Raw genomic sequence first — 22,195 nt, 5'->3', positions numbered from 1 at the left:
ATATACCTATCATGAAAATTTGATTATTTTGGAAGATCGATCCTTATTTTTTGCGAATAAACCGATTTTTTGAAAACTTCGTCACTAACTTTGACAATGATTGAAGCGATAGTGTGCAATTTCAATTCTTATGTAGAATTTAAATATGTTATTAGAATCTTTACGTTGTATATAAGTATATAATATAATTCGTTATCTTAATATAGTCAATAATTAAGATGAGTAAAATCGTTGGAGCTCTGCAGCTATGTGCACTTTATAATAAATTCTTACAATAATACAATATTGTTAAGATATTAAAATCTATATTTACATTGTATTATAATTTTTAAGGGTACAGAATTTGTGTACCCGATCATTTTTTTCATCAGGATTCAACTCATATACTTTTCGGGGCATTACTCATTAAGGGTATATTATAGGGGTATCTTATAAAATTTTTGTTCACTACTCCACTCATTTATACCTTATCTACTTATAATAATAAATTATCCAAAATTTTATTTTGAAAGATCATCAGATAATATTCTTTTTTAGAATATAAATAATAATTTTAAATAATTTTTAATAATAATAATATTGATAATAATTAATATGAAATTAAAAATGTGAATTTTCATTAAAAAGAATAATAATACTTTAAAAAAGATTATAACGATAGCGAAGTCAGTTGCGACGAAAATGAGTAGTCCTCTGTACCTCTAACCTGATTGAATATAGATGTTTTAATTTGACAGTAACATAGTCCATAGAACATTGTTTTGTGATACTGTATGGAGTAACTCCGTATAGGATTGTGCATTTAAGTCCTAGAGATATCTCAAGATGATCATTGAGTACATAAATACATTCTCTCGTGACTCAATGTAATAACTATGATTCTTTATAATTAGAGATTGAATATTGCACAGAGATAGTAAAAATATATAATATTATGAATAAAAATGTTGTTTTATGACTGTAACGACATGAAATTATGTAAAAGAAATATTTTCGAAAACACAAACATTTTCTGAAATAATTGGTATCTTATATTAATTGGTCCAACTCGTATACTCATTAAATGATACAAAAATCTATATGATATTAATCATTTAAAAACCATGCTTCTAAGAGAATGTCTTTCACTCTCAATTTAAGGGGTTCGATATAGGCAATTTTGATGCAGTTTTTAGAAGAGTTAAAATTTTTATCTTACACATATTTAAATATTTTAAAAGTGTACTCGTGTAAGAATCAATTAAAGTTTTGTGATAATAACGAGATAGAGAGATAGAAAAACGGTTTGAATCGGGATAAAATCAGGACTTTAGGACTTAAGGAGTAGGTACATTAATTACATCAGATTTCTCAAATTGTTTATACTATACAGAATATAAAGTTATTTTTGTCATAGCACTTTTATTTTATTTTTTTATATAATTACTCACAAATTTGTAATAATCAAATAAAAACAAAAATCTAAGAATCATTACGAATGACCGTTTTGGATCGTCTTTAAGTAAAGAAAAAAATAATCTCTACGACATAGATAAAGTTCTTTCCTTTATTTTAAGAACTTTTTAAAGCTACAGAGAAAACTGTCTTCGTAAGTTTATCTCGTATACCTACATATATTTTTATGGATACATTTCACGGTCATTAAGTTCTCTGGAGTACACACAAAAATCCCCAAAATTAGAATTTTAATATTTTTTTTATAAATAATTCAAATAGGGGAGACCATTTTTAGTGAATAATTTGGTAGGTACAATTAATGTGGCGAATATATTTTATATATTATTTAAAGTGTTGAATATAGGTATAAGTTTAAACAAGTTATTATAAAATAGATAACATTACAACAGCGTTAAGCGGCTGAGTAACGCTCTAAAATATTATAATATTTAATAGTATTACGTCTATATAATGTAAACAACGCACTATATACTCGTGTTATAGACATGTGTGATTTTATTTTGATCGCGAGAGCCGTGAGGAAACAAATCAATACAAAGTAAAACAATTATTTAGAACAGAATGAGGCCAAATCGTGTAGTGTCGGTTGCGGTGAACGAGCATAGCACTTATCACATATTATTATTGTGTGAATAAGAAATATTGCAGGGGACAGACTTATACGGTATACCATAATAATAAAACATTTAATATTATTATTGTAATCCTCCGCTGACGTGGCTATTTAGTCGATGTATGCGACACATAATATCGTTGCACGTGATTACGGCAACTTGCGTTTATTTTAAACACGAGTAGGTTAGATAAAGTTATTCATTGCGCATGTCCGTAATAATTGTTATTTAGTACCGTGTGTATAGTCTTGTAATATAAATCGAATTCACGCCGCATTATAATGTCTATATTATTATTATCATTATTCTCGCGAAAGTTGAAACGACTAGGTTCGATATGCTGTTCATAAGGTTTTAATACAATATCTATAAATATATGTGTTGGTATTTATTATTATTATTATGTAGGTCGTGTTATAGACTGTAATATACCGCTAGTATCTATGTTTATACTATATATATCAGTAGAAGAGAGTCTAAACGGATTTCACAATAATCGTGTGACAAAATCTGCATGTAAGGAGAAAATAATTTGATGGCGGAGTTCGCGAAATATTTCCGAATATTATGATGTTTTTTTGTTTTATGAATCGTCATTCGTTTGTAAAATATAACACAATAACAAACGATACTACTACCTATCGTACGAACACTATGGTTTTTGATTCCGAGCCATCGGAAGCCATATTGGTTGTATGTATTTAATCGCGGCTTTGTTAAATGTGAAAAAGTTATTTTCTCGAGTCGTCCATTGAACTCATTATACATTATGTATGCAATATGCATATTATGCAGAAATAAACACAGTATTTACTTTAGAGACGAACCTTAATGTTTCAATATTCCACTGTAATAATAATTATATATAGATAGGGCCCGAACGAAATCGATTGCAATAAAGTAGCACTAGTTGTAGTATTTTTACATATATATTTGTCTATGCGTTTTTGTTTATTTTATTGTATTTAGTCTTGTTATTTCACAATCGTCAATTTGACCTAACTTACCCCTAACGATCGTGTACATTTTTTAGATAACGTAGTTGGTGTTCATAATTTTTTTGTGATTCGAAGCCAACGCATTGCCGCGTCTACATACATCATGATCAACAACATTTATATAACTGTTGAGGGTCCTGCAATATAATATGTTTGCTATAAATCGTTAAAGTCGGCTACTCGTTCTTTATATGATGCTATTGGTTAAACGATTATTGTATTTTCGACGCTGTATCGATTTTACGGGATACAAATTTATCGAATTTTATGGAGGACTCTTTGCCTCTATCGATAATTACTCGAGGACATAATATGTACCTACATAGGCATACCATATAATGAATGAATATAGCACCGGTCGACGTATTATAAAGTAGGAAATCATTTTGCGATTAACTGTGACACTTCGGAAAGTCTTCATTTTGGCTCGTCGGGGAGACTTACGTTTCAAGTGGTTCGGGAAGAATTTTTCTTGGTTACGGCTTATATTTCAGTTGTGAATTAGGTACTCTAAAAATGTACGTTATTTTCATTCGAAATATATGATACGCATGCCTTAGCGCCTTGCACATAGATCTCCTAACAAAATGACAATTGCAAAAAGATTAAAAATGAAAATTCGACCAAAGTGTATACTTCGACGTATAAACAATTAACTAAAAAAAAAAAACTGAATAAAAATCGAAAACGACCGTAATAAATTAACCAGCGGCGTTGACTTAATATATAGTCCTAACAATAACGTGTCGTATATAGATACTTTTTTTTTCAAAAGTTAATATCATCCGTGGCATCGTAGTATTGGTTTCATTTCGCAACGTAAGTACAAATATTGGTGTATATATAATAAGCGATGAAATGAAAAATGAAAAATAAAATGAAATTGGCTGCACAAATTGGAAGGAAACAATCCAGCGGTTTTATCAGTGTACAACGCACGTAACCAAAACCGTATATTGTATAATAATATTACAGTAGTTGTTACCCGTTGACGGCGTGAGCGTGGGACAATAGGTTTTGGTCCGATTAGAGATCGAGTAATTCGGCGCACTATATATATTTATATTTACATATTATACATATACGCAGGGGCATAACAATATATACACAACGTGATTGAACGAAAGTGTTTTTATTTTGTTTATTTGGCGAAATTCGAATTTATTTTGTCATACAGGGTGTCCCGTTAATACTGTTTACCGTCTTAGATCGATAAATAGTATAACGCAAACACCGTTACACACATACGATCAGTATAACACAGTTTGCGAAACACTCTGTACATGCAAACAAATAGCGCATATATATATATATATATATTATAAAGGTACACAATATACGTAGGTACAGAGAAATAACAATCTTATATATATAGTATATATTAAAGTAATATCAATAATTTTTTTTGACCAGTTTATACAACTGCAGATGACGATTTTCGATAGATCCAATGTGTGTGTGTGTGTGTGTGTGTGTAAAAGCAATCGGAAATAACGTAATATATAATTGACAATTATTATACGTGTTACAAACGCGTCAGCATGACAATCTAAATCGTAAATGCAATTACATACATATTTTTCAAGTTGCTCATAATAATATTACACCATTATAGAAAGAAAGAAAAAAAAAACAATAATTATTATAGAGTTAATAATGTTTAGTCAAGTAACGCAATAGATTTTTTTTTTTTGACAAAAGCAAACGTTTAAAATATATATATATATACATATATTAAAATATCTATGTATTATATTATATAATATAGATATTAGATACATTATATGTATACATAAACTTATCGATATAATATTATTACTAAGTTTAGTGTTATAATGCGATGGCAATAATATATCCAATAAAACATTATTATTATTATTAATGTTATAACATATAATATAATATTAATCTTAATACGTAATATTAAATTAACTACAATTTATATTCACGTGTTAAAAACGATAAACGATAGAAACATTAAACACTAGGAACACAAAACTCGTTATGAAATAACGTTGATCACAATAGTTTTTTTACAGGAGATTTATTTTCCTTTTGTTTATATTAATTAATTTTCACACCATAGGAAGATTTAAGAGATTAAAAAAAAAGAGGACGTGAAACAAGAGTCAAAATGCCTGACATTTATTTTCGGAAATATTTTATACAAAAGTGATTAATTCATCCGATCGGTGTATCTATTGTTTCTTACACAACCGTGTACTCAATGTAATAATTTTGCCACTGTTGCAATTTTTTATTGAATTTGCATTGTTATCTTTTATAATTTTGAAATGAGTTTAAGAAATAATAACCCTTTATGTTTTTTTTTATGATTAAAAATGGATACTTAAATCACATATTTTCTGTTAAATATATTTGTTGGTTTTTAACTGCACTGATTGATTTGTCATAAAATTGTTCGATCGAAAAAGTTGTTTCATTCAAAACAAAATTAAAAATAATTTTTATAAGACTACGAATATAATACTATTGATTAAAAAAGAAAAAGGTTCAATGTCATAATTATTTAAAATTTCAGATCTTTTGAATTTACTGAATTTATTTAAATTATTTATTTGGTGCCATTCATTAGTTAAATGTATTTTTTTCTTATGCCATTATAATTATAAAAATTGGTCTACTTTGATCATATTATTATATCCGTTTCTTGTCCATTTTTTTTAAAAATTTCATTTCTGTAAAGATTTGTTAGAGAATAATATTAGTGGAAACTGATTATTTTTTTCAATCCTTTAATTTTCAGAAATATTTCAACGATTTTTTTAAAATTTTAAATCAGTAATTTTTTGCCCACCATACTGTGGAACAAAGCGTTCGGTTGTATAGGGTTTTTAATACTACCATTCTCACTGAGCCGTATTTTCCGAAGCGATTATATAGAATAAAATTATCGCTGGCATTCGTTAAAATGGTTTTTTTCTCCGACTCTTTGTATTATTATATCGTACAGAGCCGTTTTATATAATAATAATTATTATTCTATTTTATACATAAGAAAAAAAAAATAATGTCTATCGTCGCAGACGTAGTGGATATTGCGCCGCCGGTAAATACGGAAAAGGAGAACCACGCTCAAAAGACTTTTTTATATTACATTCAATATATATAATGTATATTATGGAGATAAACGAAGAAATTTAAAAGAAATAATAACATCACCGTGGTCGGAGATTATGTTTTAATTGTTATACTTTTGATAATATAATATTACGTTTATAAATATTTTAGGCGAGAGAATAATTATTTAGCTGTACAAACAATGACGTACATCTTACGTGATTTCAACCGTCGGCGACGGGCGATGTCATAATAATTATAATATACTATATTTAGGTGAGCGAGGTGTGTAGGAATCGTGATGCACGAATCGAGTGCTTTTAACCGGCGGTGTTGATCCGACTGGCGGGATGACAGGATAAGGATATTATATATTATAATAAATAATAATAATATATAAGAGGACCGAGTTCTACTGCTATGATACACATATTGTGATATTATATATAATAAAATCAAACAAACAATTTTTTTTCTTTCTTTTTTACGTTTTCCTCGCATCTGCATATTTTAGTGAGTGCACTTCTACGGGTGGGCAACAACAAAAACAAAAATTACAATAATATATTATATATATAGTATTATAAGACTCGACGTCGTTCCGCCGGTGCGCGTGTATATTATAATCATCTACGAGGAAACGGTGCTGACGGCGTCTGTGGAGGTGGTGTCGGAGGTGGCGGCGGTGTTGTTCAGCTGTCCAAGGTGAGTTGTCGCAAGCCGGCGGTGACGTGAGCGTCCAAGTCGGTCGCGTCATCGGGCGACATGTCGGGGTGCGCGTACGACAACAGGAAATGGCACGTGCCCGGTATGTGCTCGGGGAATCCGACGGGCAGACACGACCGGCTCCTCTCCTCGAACGAGAATCCGGGGGTCTTCATCAACAGCCTGCGAAAAGCGAGCACGCGATCGCGTTAATAATGTATTTCATATTATTATGTCATTGTACCGTGTGCTTATTATTTATGATGACGACGATAATAATATTATAACATCGTACAACGTTTGAACACACCACGTTTTGGGAATGTTTTTACTACAAATTTACAACGCGATTTGGTACATATATAATAATATATACGTTTGAGTTACACACACTAATGCGACGCGTTTACGGTGTATATACACATCTACTATATGATTTATGGACTTTTGAAAGCGATAAATATTGACGAAGAACATAAAGTTCGCGGTGTCTTTAAATAATATTTATTTCTGAACGGTCTACGGTTTACCGGTAAAATATGTAATTTGTATAGTATGCAATCTAACTAAAATAAAAAAATTATTAAAAAAATAATAATAATAAATTTCAGAAATCAAATTTAAATTACAACTTAAACCGATGGTAAATAGATAAAGTTTTACGAGAAGTTATTTGGGAGGCGATTGATGAGTGTCTACTTCTTTATGGTGTCTATTGAAATCCTGGTTATACCGTACGCTATGTAGTTGGTTTCCTCATATCAAAACTAAATCGTTTGAAAGAAAGATATACGACGGTATGAAATATTATATTGCAATATTAATATAATATTACGTATTATCATACGATATTATTTATACGTTCGGATTAAAACCATAGGTAGGTACTAGGTATAGAATCCACGTATAATATAATTTGAGCTTGTTTACCACGTGAATGTATTTAATATTATAGTCTTTTATGAATTTTGAACGAATAATAACATAAGACGTATATAAGACGGTGGCCATGTGAAAGCTTTTGACGTGTATATAATATATATACATAGAAATCTCTGAGTACTTGTGTCTATACTAACATAATATTAAATTGGAAGACCTTTAATGTTAAAGCGTAGACGTATAATACTATGGTATACTGCGTATTATGGTATTAAATAATTCAGGAATTCGAAAACCATATGCAGATAGAAGCTACCTCGATATTAATTTATCGTGTCGATAAGAAATTTTTAACTGCAATATATTTATTATATTATACGCATCGCATATAAACAATATATATATATATATATATGCGAGCGCGCGTGTGTGTGTAACTAGATAAATAAAGACGGTATCATCTATATAAATAAATTAGGCGGAATGACGGAATTCCAAATATCAATCATTCGTGCAGAGATTTATTCAAGTTGCGCGCGATGAAGCCGAAATACGCTGTGCACTTTAAAAGGAACACATACCTACTCGTATAAATATAAAGATATACGCATGTGTATATGGATAGTGAGAGAGAGAGAAAGAGTTATTGGAGTGTAGTCGGCGGCTGTTGGAATATCCGCGGAACGAACCCGGAGAATAATACGGCGAATGATAAAAAAAGGGACAGTACCAGTCGTCTGTGTGCAATAATATATGACCCAAGTGGACCGAGCGGTAAAATGATACGAATTGAAAGATGGAAAAATAAAATTTCGTGTCTGTGCGGGTATGAGATTTTTTTCTCGACAAGCGGTGCGGCCTGGAGGGTAACGAAAACGGCTATTTAAAGATATCGTATACACACACATATATCGACCATTTATTATTTTTATATAGATATGTTTTATTTTTTACAGCATTCATGCCGAACCGTTCAATTTATCAAAAAAGAATAAAAAAAATAAAATAAAACGTTTTAGAAACATCTCGATCGCTGCCGAAACCGTAGAGGAGATTTTGTACAGTTGTATGCAGGTAAGAATATTTTATATTTTATATTCATGAACAAGCGAACGTTTAAAATAAAACACCAGAAAAATCTTGAACCTATGTTGAACCTAATTTGAGGCCATCATATTATAATAGCCGATGCTGTTAGACGTGGCTAAGAATTGTACAAAAATATCATGATGTTTAAAAATAATAATCTTATACTCAATTGTCGTACTGAATATACGTGTCGTGGGTGACACATCGTATTATTATTATAAATATCTGAAATCGTGATTATCGAAGTTATTTGGTAAGTAAATTTACCTTATTTTTCGTGCAATATTGTTTCACTCGAGTGAAATAGAAATGGGCGTACTAACTATAACTCGTTTCTGCTCTGTCTTTGAGTCACTTATAATATTGGATAATCCCGCGACAGTGTTATAATATTTCGACGATCGCGTCAACCGTGGTTAAAACGAAAATAATTGAGTAGGAAATAAAATTATATAATAATATTTCAATATACGTAATATACTTACTGGTGAGTAGTAGGACTGACGTTTATCCGGAGCGGTTCGCTACCGGATTCGAACTTGTTGGCGATTGTCACGTTATGGCCGAACAAGCAATATCTTGGCATTTTTACGCCCACCACGCCGGCCAATATCGATCCGGTGTGCAATCCGATTCGCATCTGAAATCGAGACGATTAAAAAATGAGTCTACTGAACCAAACTAACCTAATAACTAGTAGTTGTACCAGACACACGGCGTGTTTTTCATTTACGATTTTGCGAATGTAAAACACAAAACGCGTATAATATTTTTGATCTTATATGTGTGCAATATGTTACCAAATGCACGCACACACACTCGAGCGTATACACCTGTTTTAATAAAATATACGTTTGTGCATTTCGAGTATTCGTTTATGTATTTAATTTTGAATATTTTCGTGTTTTCGTATATGGTATACTGACGGTGTTGCCGTTCTCCAAAATAGAACGAAAAACAAATTATGTCTCCAAAACTATAGTTCAAAAACGTTACCCTTTGAAAAAAAAACGGTTGACAGTTCAAACGCAATTAAAACGGAAACCGTAAAATGAAAAAAAAAATAATATAACAAAACATAACATTAAACGAGCAATTAAGAATATTATTACCTACCTAATTACCTACATAAAAGTAACTAAGCCCGAATATAATATATAATTTTTTTATAATTGTATGAATAAATATGAGTATTGCGATGTATTAACATAGTTTTAATTTTGGTAATATCAATGATAGTAATTGTGTACCTAATATATTAAGTTAAATTTTAAGTGAAAAAAAGGTAGAGCGATGCATATATAATGAAATAACATGAAAACATATTATAATAAAGTTGTACATAAAATATGAAAACGTTTTAATTCAGAACAACGTAAAAGGAAATTTAAAAAAAAATAAAACTTTGCTTACAGTTTTACGACCAACATAATGGTCTCGGGGTAGTGGAGATTCAAGATGGCTAAAACTAAAACAGTGCTCGAATACCAATCAAAAGCGTATAAAACAATTAAAATAATAGACACGGTCGGTCAGGGCAATAATAACTTTTTGGTATAAAACAATTTGTCGGAATCGTGTAACATATATTATACATATAAAAAGGAAAAACCGGAAACATTTTATCAATAATAATTAGCCGATTAAAATGAGTTCTTCGGCGGGTACCATGTCTATTTAGCAGATTCATTTTACGACACCAACATACAAAATTCTAATTTCTAATATTATATAATTTATGGTATCGCATATTGCAGTTAAGCATTTAAGCATATACACCGTTCTAATATTATTAAAATGGACTTTAGCGCCATTATTATGAAAACTAATAGTTCGGAGCATTAAAAGATTATGCGTCGATTTAATTCCCTAAGCTTGTAATCCCCGGTTATAATATATTAGGTAGGAACGTTCGACGTTTTATAATTTAGATCACTCGCAAATACCAGATCGTATACCACAATAACAATTATTATTAATGTCATTATTGTTTTCGCGATGTACTGAAAAACGAATGCGCGCGGAGTAGTATTTTAAATAATAATAACATGTTCTAATTACAGTATATTAATAATTATTGTCGTTGACTGCACTCGCGGGAATTATTTAAGGCAAACGTATATATTAATATTACTATACGTCGCGTGGGTTGACCAGTGACCGTACAGGACTACACTTAGGTACCAATTTATTATTAATATTCGTGGTTAAAGTGGCGTAACGCTGAAGGTTATTCTGCAATTTTTTTTTCAGAAGTTTTACCAAAGTTCTAGTACACTAGTAGGTACGTTTGACATTGTATAATATTATTATTAGTTAGTAGTCTTCGTTCGATTAAAACGCACTTAAGTACCGAATTTAACGTTAGATAAATGTTCACGCATATTAAATAGCAATTATAACGATAATATTATGGTGCGTAGGTATTTAACGCCGCCGTCCGTCGTCAACGAGTTTTTAATGTTGAGAAACTAAACGAAATTTTATAATATTTGAACCACATTAAATGTGACGATAACGTAAAATATGTGAAGAATTCGCATCCGAATCGTATACATGCTGTACGACTGTCCCGATATTTATTATATACATTTTCTGCCATGTTCTATATATATATATATATACATACATATATATTACTCTTCCGCAATCTTTTGTGTTTTGCAGTCCTATCTCACCGTAATCGCTATATTATACTCGGACTTTTACCCGATTTATTACGCGAACAGCGTCCCTCTTTCCCCTCCACCGACGACCACCCACCGTTGTCGACTCTTATTCCGCAAAGGTTTTCCGAAATCCCCGAGGGATACGTGTCCGACGTTTTTATCTGCCGCGGTCGAGCCCGCAGACGAAATCCACTATTCTGGTCGTTCAATTATTGTCGTTGAATTTAATCTAAATTGACGTTTTCCGAGTACGAATGTCCGAATATGTTTGAATAATAATAATTAAATATGTATATTGTAAATTGCAATATTATATTATGCGTAAATAGATAAAATAATAGTATGCGCTTTGACAGTTTGTTTGCTGCACTCGCGAGATTGTTTGTTCGTTTCTCACCACGATTATTGTTCTTTGTATACATTGTTAAGCTCACAAATGTCGCAAAATATAAAATAATTTCCTGATGTTAAAAATGATCTTTGACTTTTTTATGTCTATCGTTAGGATTTTTTTACTTAATCATCGAGTCTGTTCATGGTGTATCTTTATACCGTTCACTCGATTATATAAATCTTGTACAACGTGTCGAGGAAATTCGATTTGAGTCAAACGAGAAAAAAAAAATGACCGTCTGGAACGGGCGCTGACAAGGTTTTCACAATAATTACATTTCGTCTTTAACGTACTTATATGATTTTATTTTTTTTTAAAAATAAAACCTTTCCTGCGCACTCAATTATTCAACAAAGTCGTTAAGATTTAGGTGTTTGCTAACGTCGAACGGAAAATAAAAGAGGACAATCTCGGACGGAGTAGGTACAAAATGTATTATATACGAGACTGTGGGTCATACGTGTTGTCCATACAAAACGAACAGTTTTGATCCGACGGTCGATCGCTGTGTTGTACTGGCCGCTCAAGGAAACTCACGTAGGTACGCCCATGTATTACATACGTATTATTATGATATATATATATATATATATATAAATACACGGGGGAGAACCTTCTCGTCGATACAGGACGCACGCTCTTGTAAATCGGAAACAAACAGGCTGATTATTTTATCACTACACAGTCATTTTCTCGGTAAACCAATGTGCTTACGATAACATTGTGTTTACATAATTAGTCATCATATAACAAATATTCGACCGGAAGTTAATTAGTGAATCTTTAGTACTTAATAAGTTCTAAGCAGTCACATTACATACAGATCAGCGCATTTGAGTCGCATCCAAGTACGGAGTACCTCCGAAGATGTTGATCCACACGCCACTTCCCTCGTCTAGACTTTATGAACACTATCATGACTTGGCAATTAGTAATATTGACAACGCGTTTGGAATTTTAATTTAAGCGAACGCGTTTTTTGAAAAATATGAAATTAAAAACGAATGTCATCATCATTATTTTAAAGTGAACAATTTTAAGTTTTTTTTTTCTTCAAAAACGTGTCTCGTAATGGCGATTTAAAGTTATGGTAAACAATATTATGGCGTCTGAAAACGCGCAAAATATGACATTTACTCGGAGTAAATGACTGCGTCTAGTGATAAAATGTTATGATAACTGTTATTAATTCATACGTGATGTTTGTGATACGATAACACAACAATATTAGTAGGTAAGTACTCGGCGGCGGCGGCGTTATAATACACTGGTCGAACGATCGGGTGCCATCATGCGGGATTTTTACCAGAAATCTGACGATAAAAAATAACGACACCGACCGAACTCGTAGTTAAAACTCAAATACAACGGACAAGGTGTGGCCGTGCAGTAGGTACACCCTAGTTTAATAATAATTTATATAATATAAAACGCGACATTATTTATAATGATGATTAGAACCGTCGAAAACGAGTCGCGTATGACTCGTACTCTGTGCGATATTATATATTAATACGGCCGACGCGTCGTCGTACAATATACAAATTCTGATATAATGTTATGTGTTATACGAACAACGTGAACAAAATTTTCTTGTACGTATAATAATATTATGCCACATACCCGTGTTATATTATTATTATTATTACGTTCCCGCGGGACGAGAGAGTCGACCGCACACGAGCTGTGCACTGTAAACGTGTGCACCGTATATAAAATATTAAATCGAACCGATGTGTAATCGTAATACGGTTTTGATGGATACGCGAAACGCCTAGTCCGGCTACGAAGTTTCCGCGTTTGACATGACGAAAACAAAGTACCGTATCCCGTGGTAGACTCAGTTTTTGGCCTCCCCCCTTTTACGCGGGAGAAATATAAAACGTAAATATACGTCGTCACACGGTACACAAAAATATTTTTATTGCAAATATTATGCGATGGTTTTAATATGTGCGTTTTAAGTGTACCTTGTACAGGACGTATACTTAGACGAGATACGACGTAGGAAAATAAGACGTTTACGCGAAGTGACGGGACGCCTTAAAAATGCGCCGTACCCACGACGGTGACGTAGCTAAATGACCTAACCGAAACGCCGCGTTTTCATAAGCTCATCAGTACATATTTTTTACGCTCGGCAATGAGTGTTAGTACCTACCTATCATATTATATTAATATGATGTAAATGCAATTTCGTGATATCATTATAATATGTCACGATTAAATAAAATATTTAAATATCTGTGCCAAATAAAGTGCCTGAGAACTCATTCAGCCGTGTAACTAAACTTATATGCTTCTAAAATGATCTGGTAACCGATGCGGACGGATTTTCAAAATTTTATACCTCGACAACCGGAAATTTATTTAGAACATTCGCCATCATTATCCAACTTCCTTAGCAAAATTAATTTTTCCATTAGCACCAATAGAAGCGTTATATAGGCTGTATCCTATACACAAGGGTTGCTAAAAAATTTTTAAATTTATTTTAAAATGGTTTTTGATGATTTAAACATTCTTTTATTTAGCTTTGAAATAATAATTTAATATATTTTATTTATAAAGATTTTAATATGTCAACGTTTTTGAATTAAAAGTAAAGTAAATACGTCATACAATGACACATAATTAATTTATAATTATTATAATGAAAAAAAAATTAATTTTTGTTGTAACTCCTAATCGTTTTAAACACCATAAAACCCTTTAAAATAAAATATACTTTTCAATAAATATACTTTGCAATCCTGGGTTCATATCGCTCAAACGGTGCAGACTATATGGAAACACCGTCACCATTGTGCGATGTGTAATATCATAATGTTTTCTTCTAAACGTTCACAAGGATAATATCAATCGTATAGGCTATGAGAAAATAAAATAAAATATAACGTGTAATAAACATGGATTTACTCTGATCGGTTTCCCGTCGTGTGTATGATGAGTTTTACACGTTTCGATCATCTTCAGAGCCATCCATGCGATTTGCTGAGCGTGTATCGAACTGTACTTGTGTAAGCCTGAAGCCACGCAGTAGGCATCGCCAATTGTCTCTACCTGTAAATTCAAAAAAAAAAAAAAGGTGAATAAATTAATTTGATACTATTTGTTTTTTTTTTTATAATGTTATTTTTGATTACAAAGTATAATACTATAAAATATTGAGTAGAAGGACGTAATATTCATATTATTTAGTGTCAGTGATGTCATTATAATAATATGCTTGTAAGTCGTTATACTTGTTCTTCGTTTATTTTATTTTATTATTTTTTTTTTTTTTAAACGTAAAAGTCTTATCAAGTTTTAGAATTTTGATATAAGTTTTACTCATATACATTATAAAATGAATACATTATTATGCTATACAATATAGTGTTTTTTCATTTTTATTCTTATTTCGTGTTATTTTATAATATAAATAGTTTTTCAAAAACTCACTTTAAATAATTGTATTCATTTTAATGGTCTGATTTTTGTAATTTATTTGACTGATAAACGAATTTCACAGTTTATAATATTTGTACACAAATAAAGTAAAACTCTATGCCATTTTAATATTATACACGCAATGCTATTGATCTTGTCAAACAAACGACAGTAAGAAATATGAAATGTTTGGGTTTGTGAATTTTTTTTCAGATTATTATAAATTTTATTTTACGATCAGTGTACTTACCAAGTAATCGCGAGGAAATTAATTTTACTACGTTTATAAAAACCTTTTAAAATGTAAATATTATTTTAATATGAGTTTCTAAGTTGTGTGATAAAAATTATGCAAAATAAGAAGTTTATAAGTTAAATATTATGTAGAAAAAAAATGAAATAATTATTAACACGGAGTTGAGTATACAGCTTTACGGTTTGCTCGCGATATTTATCTCAGTCTTGTATTATTCATGAATAAACGTGCGATATTATTGTTCGTATAATATTATAATAATATTGTAACGAAAAATCAGATTCGTAGGTGTACCGGGTGGCTTTATAAACACTAGTGGCATGCAGTATATTATAGTATAGAGTCAATCGTCCTTTTTTGCATAAAACATTTGAATGTGAATTGTTTTATTAGGGTTTGGTCATAGTACAATTTATTCTGGTAACACGACGAATGTTTGTATCGCGCGAAGGTGCAGCAAACGAGTCGAAAAAATCGAAAACCAAGCGGAATTGGCTTAGAAAACTGGAAATAAAAATAAAGTTGTTGAAAATACAATGTTCGTTCGCGCGCACACATCGCCAGTATAAGTATTCTCCAGTGGACTCGCGCGTGCGTCCTAATTAAACGGTTTCAGTACGCCCCGACACACGACACGATTTAATACGATTATTATCAAAATATTATGTTATGTAAGAAAAACCACAACGATTATCGTGCCATAGGGTTGTGATTATCATTATAATAATATTATGTACACGGTCCCACCGCTATACGATCTTTAAGGACACGATGATATTAATCCTTAACTACAACACGCGCTGAAGTACTCTGTACACCAGTATATTTCTATTTATTTTGTTTTATTTTGGTTCATATTTGTTTTCATTTATTCCCCTAATCTAACCTTTCTTTATTATATATATATATAATAGTTGTTAATCCATAACAGTCGTCATTCGATGTTTGTAGCAGCATAAACAAGCTCCGTATCAAATTATTTTCGTATTGGGGAATGAAATACTCCACTCGTGTAATAATGTAAGTACATTTTTAGATACCTGCTCTTTCATATAGTAATAAAAAATATATTTTTTTTTTTATAAACTTATTATTATAAGTAGATTTAAAACAAAATTAAGTAACACTTTGTTCTTTTATAAATAAATAAACTCAAATATATACACAATACGAAATTTGTTTTTGTGTAAACCAAATTGGTGTATAAAATACACCACGCGTGTAATAATTGAAAAAAATAACTAAGCGTGCAGTTAAGAGTTTTAATATTATTGTTTGTACTGCATACCCATAATTTAACAAACATAATATTATATTCACACGCACGTCATGTCATTATATTATTATTTAGTCGATCGCCTCGAGACGAACTCTCGAAACATACAACACTAAACGTTTATCTTTATCGTCACGTGTACCCACATTAAGAACATATACGTACTCATAAACTGAAACGCATAAAAACGACAATCGTTGATGCACGCGTAGGACTTCTCATCCGGTGCATAGTGCACTTTTTTACTCAGCCCATCAGCCAAAGATTGTACTTTATAATTGATCCTGCTCCCTCACACTTATCGGTAGTCGTGTGTATTTCATTCCCTCGTAGAGCTACAATGTTAAAAGGCATCTGACGAAAATATTATGTGTAAAATTCGTTTATAACTATTGATAACGCATAACGATATCATAGCAATAATGTGTTATAGAGTATAGACATTCCGTTTTTAATGTCCTGTAAAGTCCTGCAATTGAACGGTTATCGTCCCTAAATACATATATGATTAATGTGCATACTGCATATCATTACGTTATCGTCGTTTGCGAGCGGTGTACCTGTACTTACGTCGTACGAGTGACTATATATTTTCGCGCTGATAAATAGTCTTATCGTTTTTTGTTCGATAAAAACGTATCGTAGTCCATCTTAAACTTAATCCAAGATAAATTGTCAGGTGCAGCAAAAGCACTATTTACTGCACACGTTGGCATGACAAATCACTATACAAAACTCGACAGACATTGTTTTTGGGCGGTCGGACAACATTCCAACACCCTCATTAGTGTGATGAAAAACACCATGGCAAAGTATACAACACATAATTACATAATTTACATCAGGTAAGCCAGTGCCAGTCGTCATTACGAGATTACCAAGATAAACAAAACGCGTTCAGTTAACACTTAACAGGTATTTACGATAAATGCAAGCCGAAATATTGGTACAGTGACTAATGACTATTATAGATATTATAATACAATCATAAGTGTAGTCATTATTGACTATTGTAAACATTATAATATTATATAGTTAAAAATTATCGTAAAAATCATATTGTATTCATCGCATGAGTATTGTAAAAAGCGAGATGATTTGTTTATCGTAAATTTATTAAGCTTTATAACCGTATATTATGCAATTTTATTAAAATTATTATTATTATTTTTTTACTTTTGAAGTTATATTCTGATAAAAAGCGTGCCAAAAAAATCTTACCATTTTTTTATTGCTCTCCACAGTTCAGTCATTTTAAAACTACAAATTAGTTCTATATAAAATATGTATATACGCGTATATATTAGCTACATCTAAGTATCTAACCTTTTATTCGATATAAATTAGCTGCGATTCAAAATAAAATATATGTCGTGGGGAAACGAATTTAGTAAACTGCGTCGTAGTTTAAATGTAAACATTTATGAATTATATGAAGAAAAACAAAGTATATTAAATACTTACTGAAATATTTCAAAGTAAAACGAAATAAGTAAAATGGTATAATTTTTTCCAAGATCTGCAGGTTACAATTTTTTAAACACTGTATTATATACACATATGCTTATCACATCGAAAATGATAAAAAGTTTGCTTTCCATCTTTGTATTATTTTAAAAACAAAGCATTATTATACTCGTAAAATTTGAATTTATCCAATGTATGTGCCAGTGAATAATATACATCGATGAATAATCGTTTTATTTATTATTTATTATTTTTTTTTAACAGTGCCAGAAAGTTTAAATTATTATTCTGTTCATTGAATATTGCGATTATTTAAAAATATACTTTAATCTACTCGGGTTTTCAATACTCACAGTCCACAAATTACATTTCAAAAAAAAAAAAAAAAAACATCAGAATAAAACGTGGCGTATGGTCTTACGGGTTACAAGTCAAGATTATTTTTCGGTTCTTTTTTTTTGTTAGTACTAAGTTAAAACTTTCTTTAAAAAATCTGGGTTAACGAAGATGAAGAGTCGAAAGTTGTTAAATGTTCACTTAGATAAAAACATTTTTCATTTCCAAAAAAAAAAAAAAACCACATTTTTCGCGTACACTCAAATTTGTTAGGTGATATACTCTAATCTCGTAAGATATATATACCATCTCAATCATTATGATAACTATTACAGTCGACTGCAACAATTGTATACAATGACAATACAAAATGCGACATTTTATAGAACTATGTCATATATCTATTATGTATTTTTATTTATAAACGTCAAAATACATAATGTTTGTATACCTAGTTGATTATTGACGATCCACAGATTGATTTAGTTATGAAATCTTCAAGGCGTTCAAAGTTTATATATTGAATTATTGAACAAAATAATATTGGGAAAATCGTATTTATATAAATACCTATATTTAGGTTTTAACTTGGTTTAAAACTAGGTCTAAAATCTAATCAATTGCTAGGTTGTCAAAAACTATCCTAATTATATGGTTTAGACTAATTAGACTATTAATAAGATTCTTCCACAATTTTTAACCTATTTTACTTATATACAATTTTTTTACGTTTTATTATATTTATGAACAAAAAACAATTCAGTTTATAGTATAAATTTATTAGTTAATTAATAATTATTAATTATAGTATAATTGATTATATTTATGAAAATAAAACAATATCTTATAAATAATAAACTTAAAAAAAAAATGGTGGGAAAATGTCCACATCAAAATATTATTCGGGGGGGGGGGATTTCCGAGGGGAAATTGTCCGGTTACCGTATTAAATATATATTTATCGTTTTCTGGTATATTGAAGTATTTGATAAAATAAAAAATTTTTGAATTACTGTTGGGTGTGTTTGATTACGGTTTATATGCCAATATTTTTCGATTTACCATCAGCTGTTCAACTTATAGAACTGTTTAGTGCTCGTACTTGTGAAAATAATGTTAATGAATGTTAAAAGAAAAAAAATTATCAACGAAATCAATCGTTTAAAATAATTGAAAATAAGAAATTATTAGAAAAATCATTATGTTAGAAAAATCGTAACACGGAGAAAATAAAACATCACCTTAAATCAAAAACAAAATTTTCATCTCCGAATAAGAACACCTGAATTTAATAAGAAGAGAAAAAATTCGTATTAAATTGACTACGAATAAACCGTACTAGGTTTTTGGATTATTTATGGCAAAGGAAAAAATTGTTGACTTAACAGTGTAACACATTTGAACTGAATATCACGTACATAATTGTTATGGTAGTCTATTGAACATAGGGTACAGCACTAGACCCAGAAAATAACATAAAAATTGTAATTATAACAAAGTAATATGTTCGAAAAATTTTGAAAAATAATTGTGCAAATGACGAAATAGGTATGTAGTATTTAAGATCAATAAAACAATAGAAATAACAAAAATAAAAATGTCTGCACCGATGTGATCACATTTAAATAGAATTCACTTTATAATAATATTTGAATATTTTGATATGTTATACACAAATATACCAAAATATGTACCTTTATTTATTTATGGTGCATATTATTTTGTTTTATTTTTTTTATTATTTTCCCTGTGGACGTCTGCAATTTTATAACAACATCGATGGTTTTATATTTAGGGTATAATGTATATTATTATAATATAATACGTATTGGTGTTTTTTTTTTAATAAATATTCACCGACCATCGAGATTATATGAGGTGTAAAAACAATTTTGGTTCTATACAAACGCCGCATCGATGGCGATCGCATTGCTATTATTCAGTATCATTATTATTTTATAAAATATAAACGATTATACATTGATAGTGGAAGAGATGGGGGGGGGGTTATTGAAGATTAACATTATTAAACGGAAACAGTTTCGCGGATACCAGTGACATAATATTATTGTCATTATAGTAATAATATTGTCAGTAAACGATTGCGTCCTCTTTTTCCTTGAAATACGTCCGATTGTTGTTGATTTTTTTTTTCTGAAATTTTAACTCGAACTCTTTGTACAACTACCACTGCGGTAGTGGTTGGTGCTTATATACACAATAATATACAATTATAAATATATTTGTGTGTGCGAATCTTTTGTACACCAAATCTGGCGTCACAAACGATGATTACACGCGAGTATTGTAATACGGAAGTCATTAAATTAATTTTTTTTCACAGAAATTGTTCAGTTCATTTTGATAAAATAAATACTATATCATTATTTGCCCGAAGAAAATCAAACACTTATTTTGCCAACATAATTTATTTTGACATAAACGATTATTATTATTATTTTTGCACTCCGTCGAGTTATCAAATGTGCCACCGATTTATGAAATACAACGACAAAAACAACAATACATTATATTTTACAAAATATATAGGTAGGTGCCTATATCATTACCCCTTGTCATTTGGTGGGGTACAACGTTTTAGGCGTTATTAATTGCTCGGCAGATGATTTCTCGTCAAGTCGAAACCATTAGGCCATTCCGAGCCCGATATGGTCGTGCGCGATGTTTGACCATACATCATTTTTGTCTGTCAACTCATTAAACTAAATTTTTACGGAACTATTGTACGCGCTGCGTTCATATATTCGAAAACAAGCGCGAATACAATATATTATTATTATTACTGTGCACGTTTATAGTGTTCGGATCGTGTAACGATCGTGTGAAACAACGGAAAACATTAAAATATTAACGACACAATACGAATATAATAATATATTATATTATTATGGTAACAGAAACTAATAATGCTCTCGAACGGTTATTTTAGTGAAATATTATATATATATTAACATACGCGCGTGGCGAGCGCAGTTGTATATAATAGTGTATCCGTTTTAGAATTAATATATTAATATGTTTGGATGTATATAATAAAGTGTGGTCTAACGGTTATCACAATTATTGACAAAATAATAATATAGATAATCTATGAACAATAATAATATCGATTGTTTCAATAACCGATGACGATTTTGTAAAAATTACGTATTTACACGTACCTATATCATAATATTTTTATGAGTTTAACATTAGCGATACACGTGTATGGCACATAAGTGTGTGTGTATATAAAACTGATCAAAACTAATAATTCTATTTTGATTTTCGTATACAGTCATAGAATCCTGTATTATATTGTATAGCCGATGATCCGCGTTTGACTACAATATTATTATCTCCCGAAACGTAGTAATAAAAATGTATAAATAACGATGTTGTTATACGCCACCACCAAATTTATATAATTTATTGCCTAGGTGTTAAGTACACGATATTACCGTGATTGTGTTTTACAACAAAAATTAATTAATTATTTTAGTTTCACGCTCAATTCTTACAATAATTTTCTATGTGC

At 30.4% G+C, this 22,195-nt stretch overlaps 1 protein-coding gene and 1 long non-coding RNA gene across 3 annotated transcripts in view; one reads left to right on the top strand and one right to left on the bottom strand.

The window, feature by feature from the left end:
- LOC126550645 (uncharacterized) overlaps positions 1–22,195 on the top strand; it is a 30,932-nt gene that overhangs the window by 3,514 nt on the left and 5,223 nt on the right. The window contains exon 2 of the long non-coding RNA XR_007604724.1: positions 8,695–8,812. This is a non-coding gene — a long non-coding RNA (uncharacterized LOC126550645). The remainder of the gene's footprint in view (positions 1–8,694; positions 8,813–22,195) is intronic.
- LOC114119225 (head-specific guanylate cyclase) overlaps positions 4,187–22,195 on the bottom strand; it is a 243,658-nt gene continuing 225,649 nt past the window's right edge. For both annotated transcript variants that reach the window (XM_027980726.2, XM_050202563.1), the window contains exons 12-14: positions 14,810–14,953; positions 9,313–9,467; positions 4,187–7,039 (exon numbers count right to left, since the gene is read on the bottom strand). In XM_027980726.2, coding sequence (XP_027836527.2) covers positions 6,844–7,039; positions 9,313–9,467; positions 14,810–14,953 — 495 coding nt within the window. In that variant the 3' untranslated portion in view covers positions 4,187–6,843. The remainder of the gene's footprint in view (positions 7,040–9,312; positions 9,468–14,809; positions 14,954–22,195) is intronic.

Source organism: Aphis gossypii, chromosome 3, assembly GCF_020184175.1.
Source record: "Aphis gossypii isolate Hap1 chromosome 3, ASM2018417v2, whole genome shotgun sequence".
Taxonomy (NCBI): domain Eukaryota; kingdom Metazoa; phylum Arthropoda; class Insecta; order Hemiptera; family Aphididae; genus Aphis; species Aphis gossypii.
Note: the sequence above shows the minus strand (reverse complement) of the source record. Positions and strands in the feature narration are given on the sequence as shown.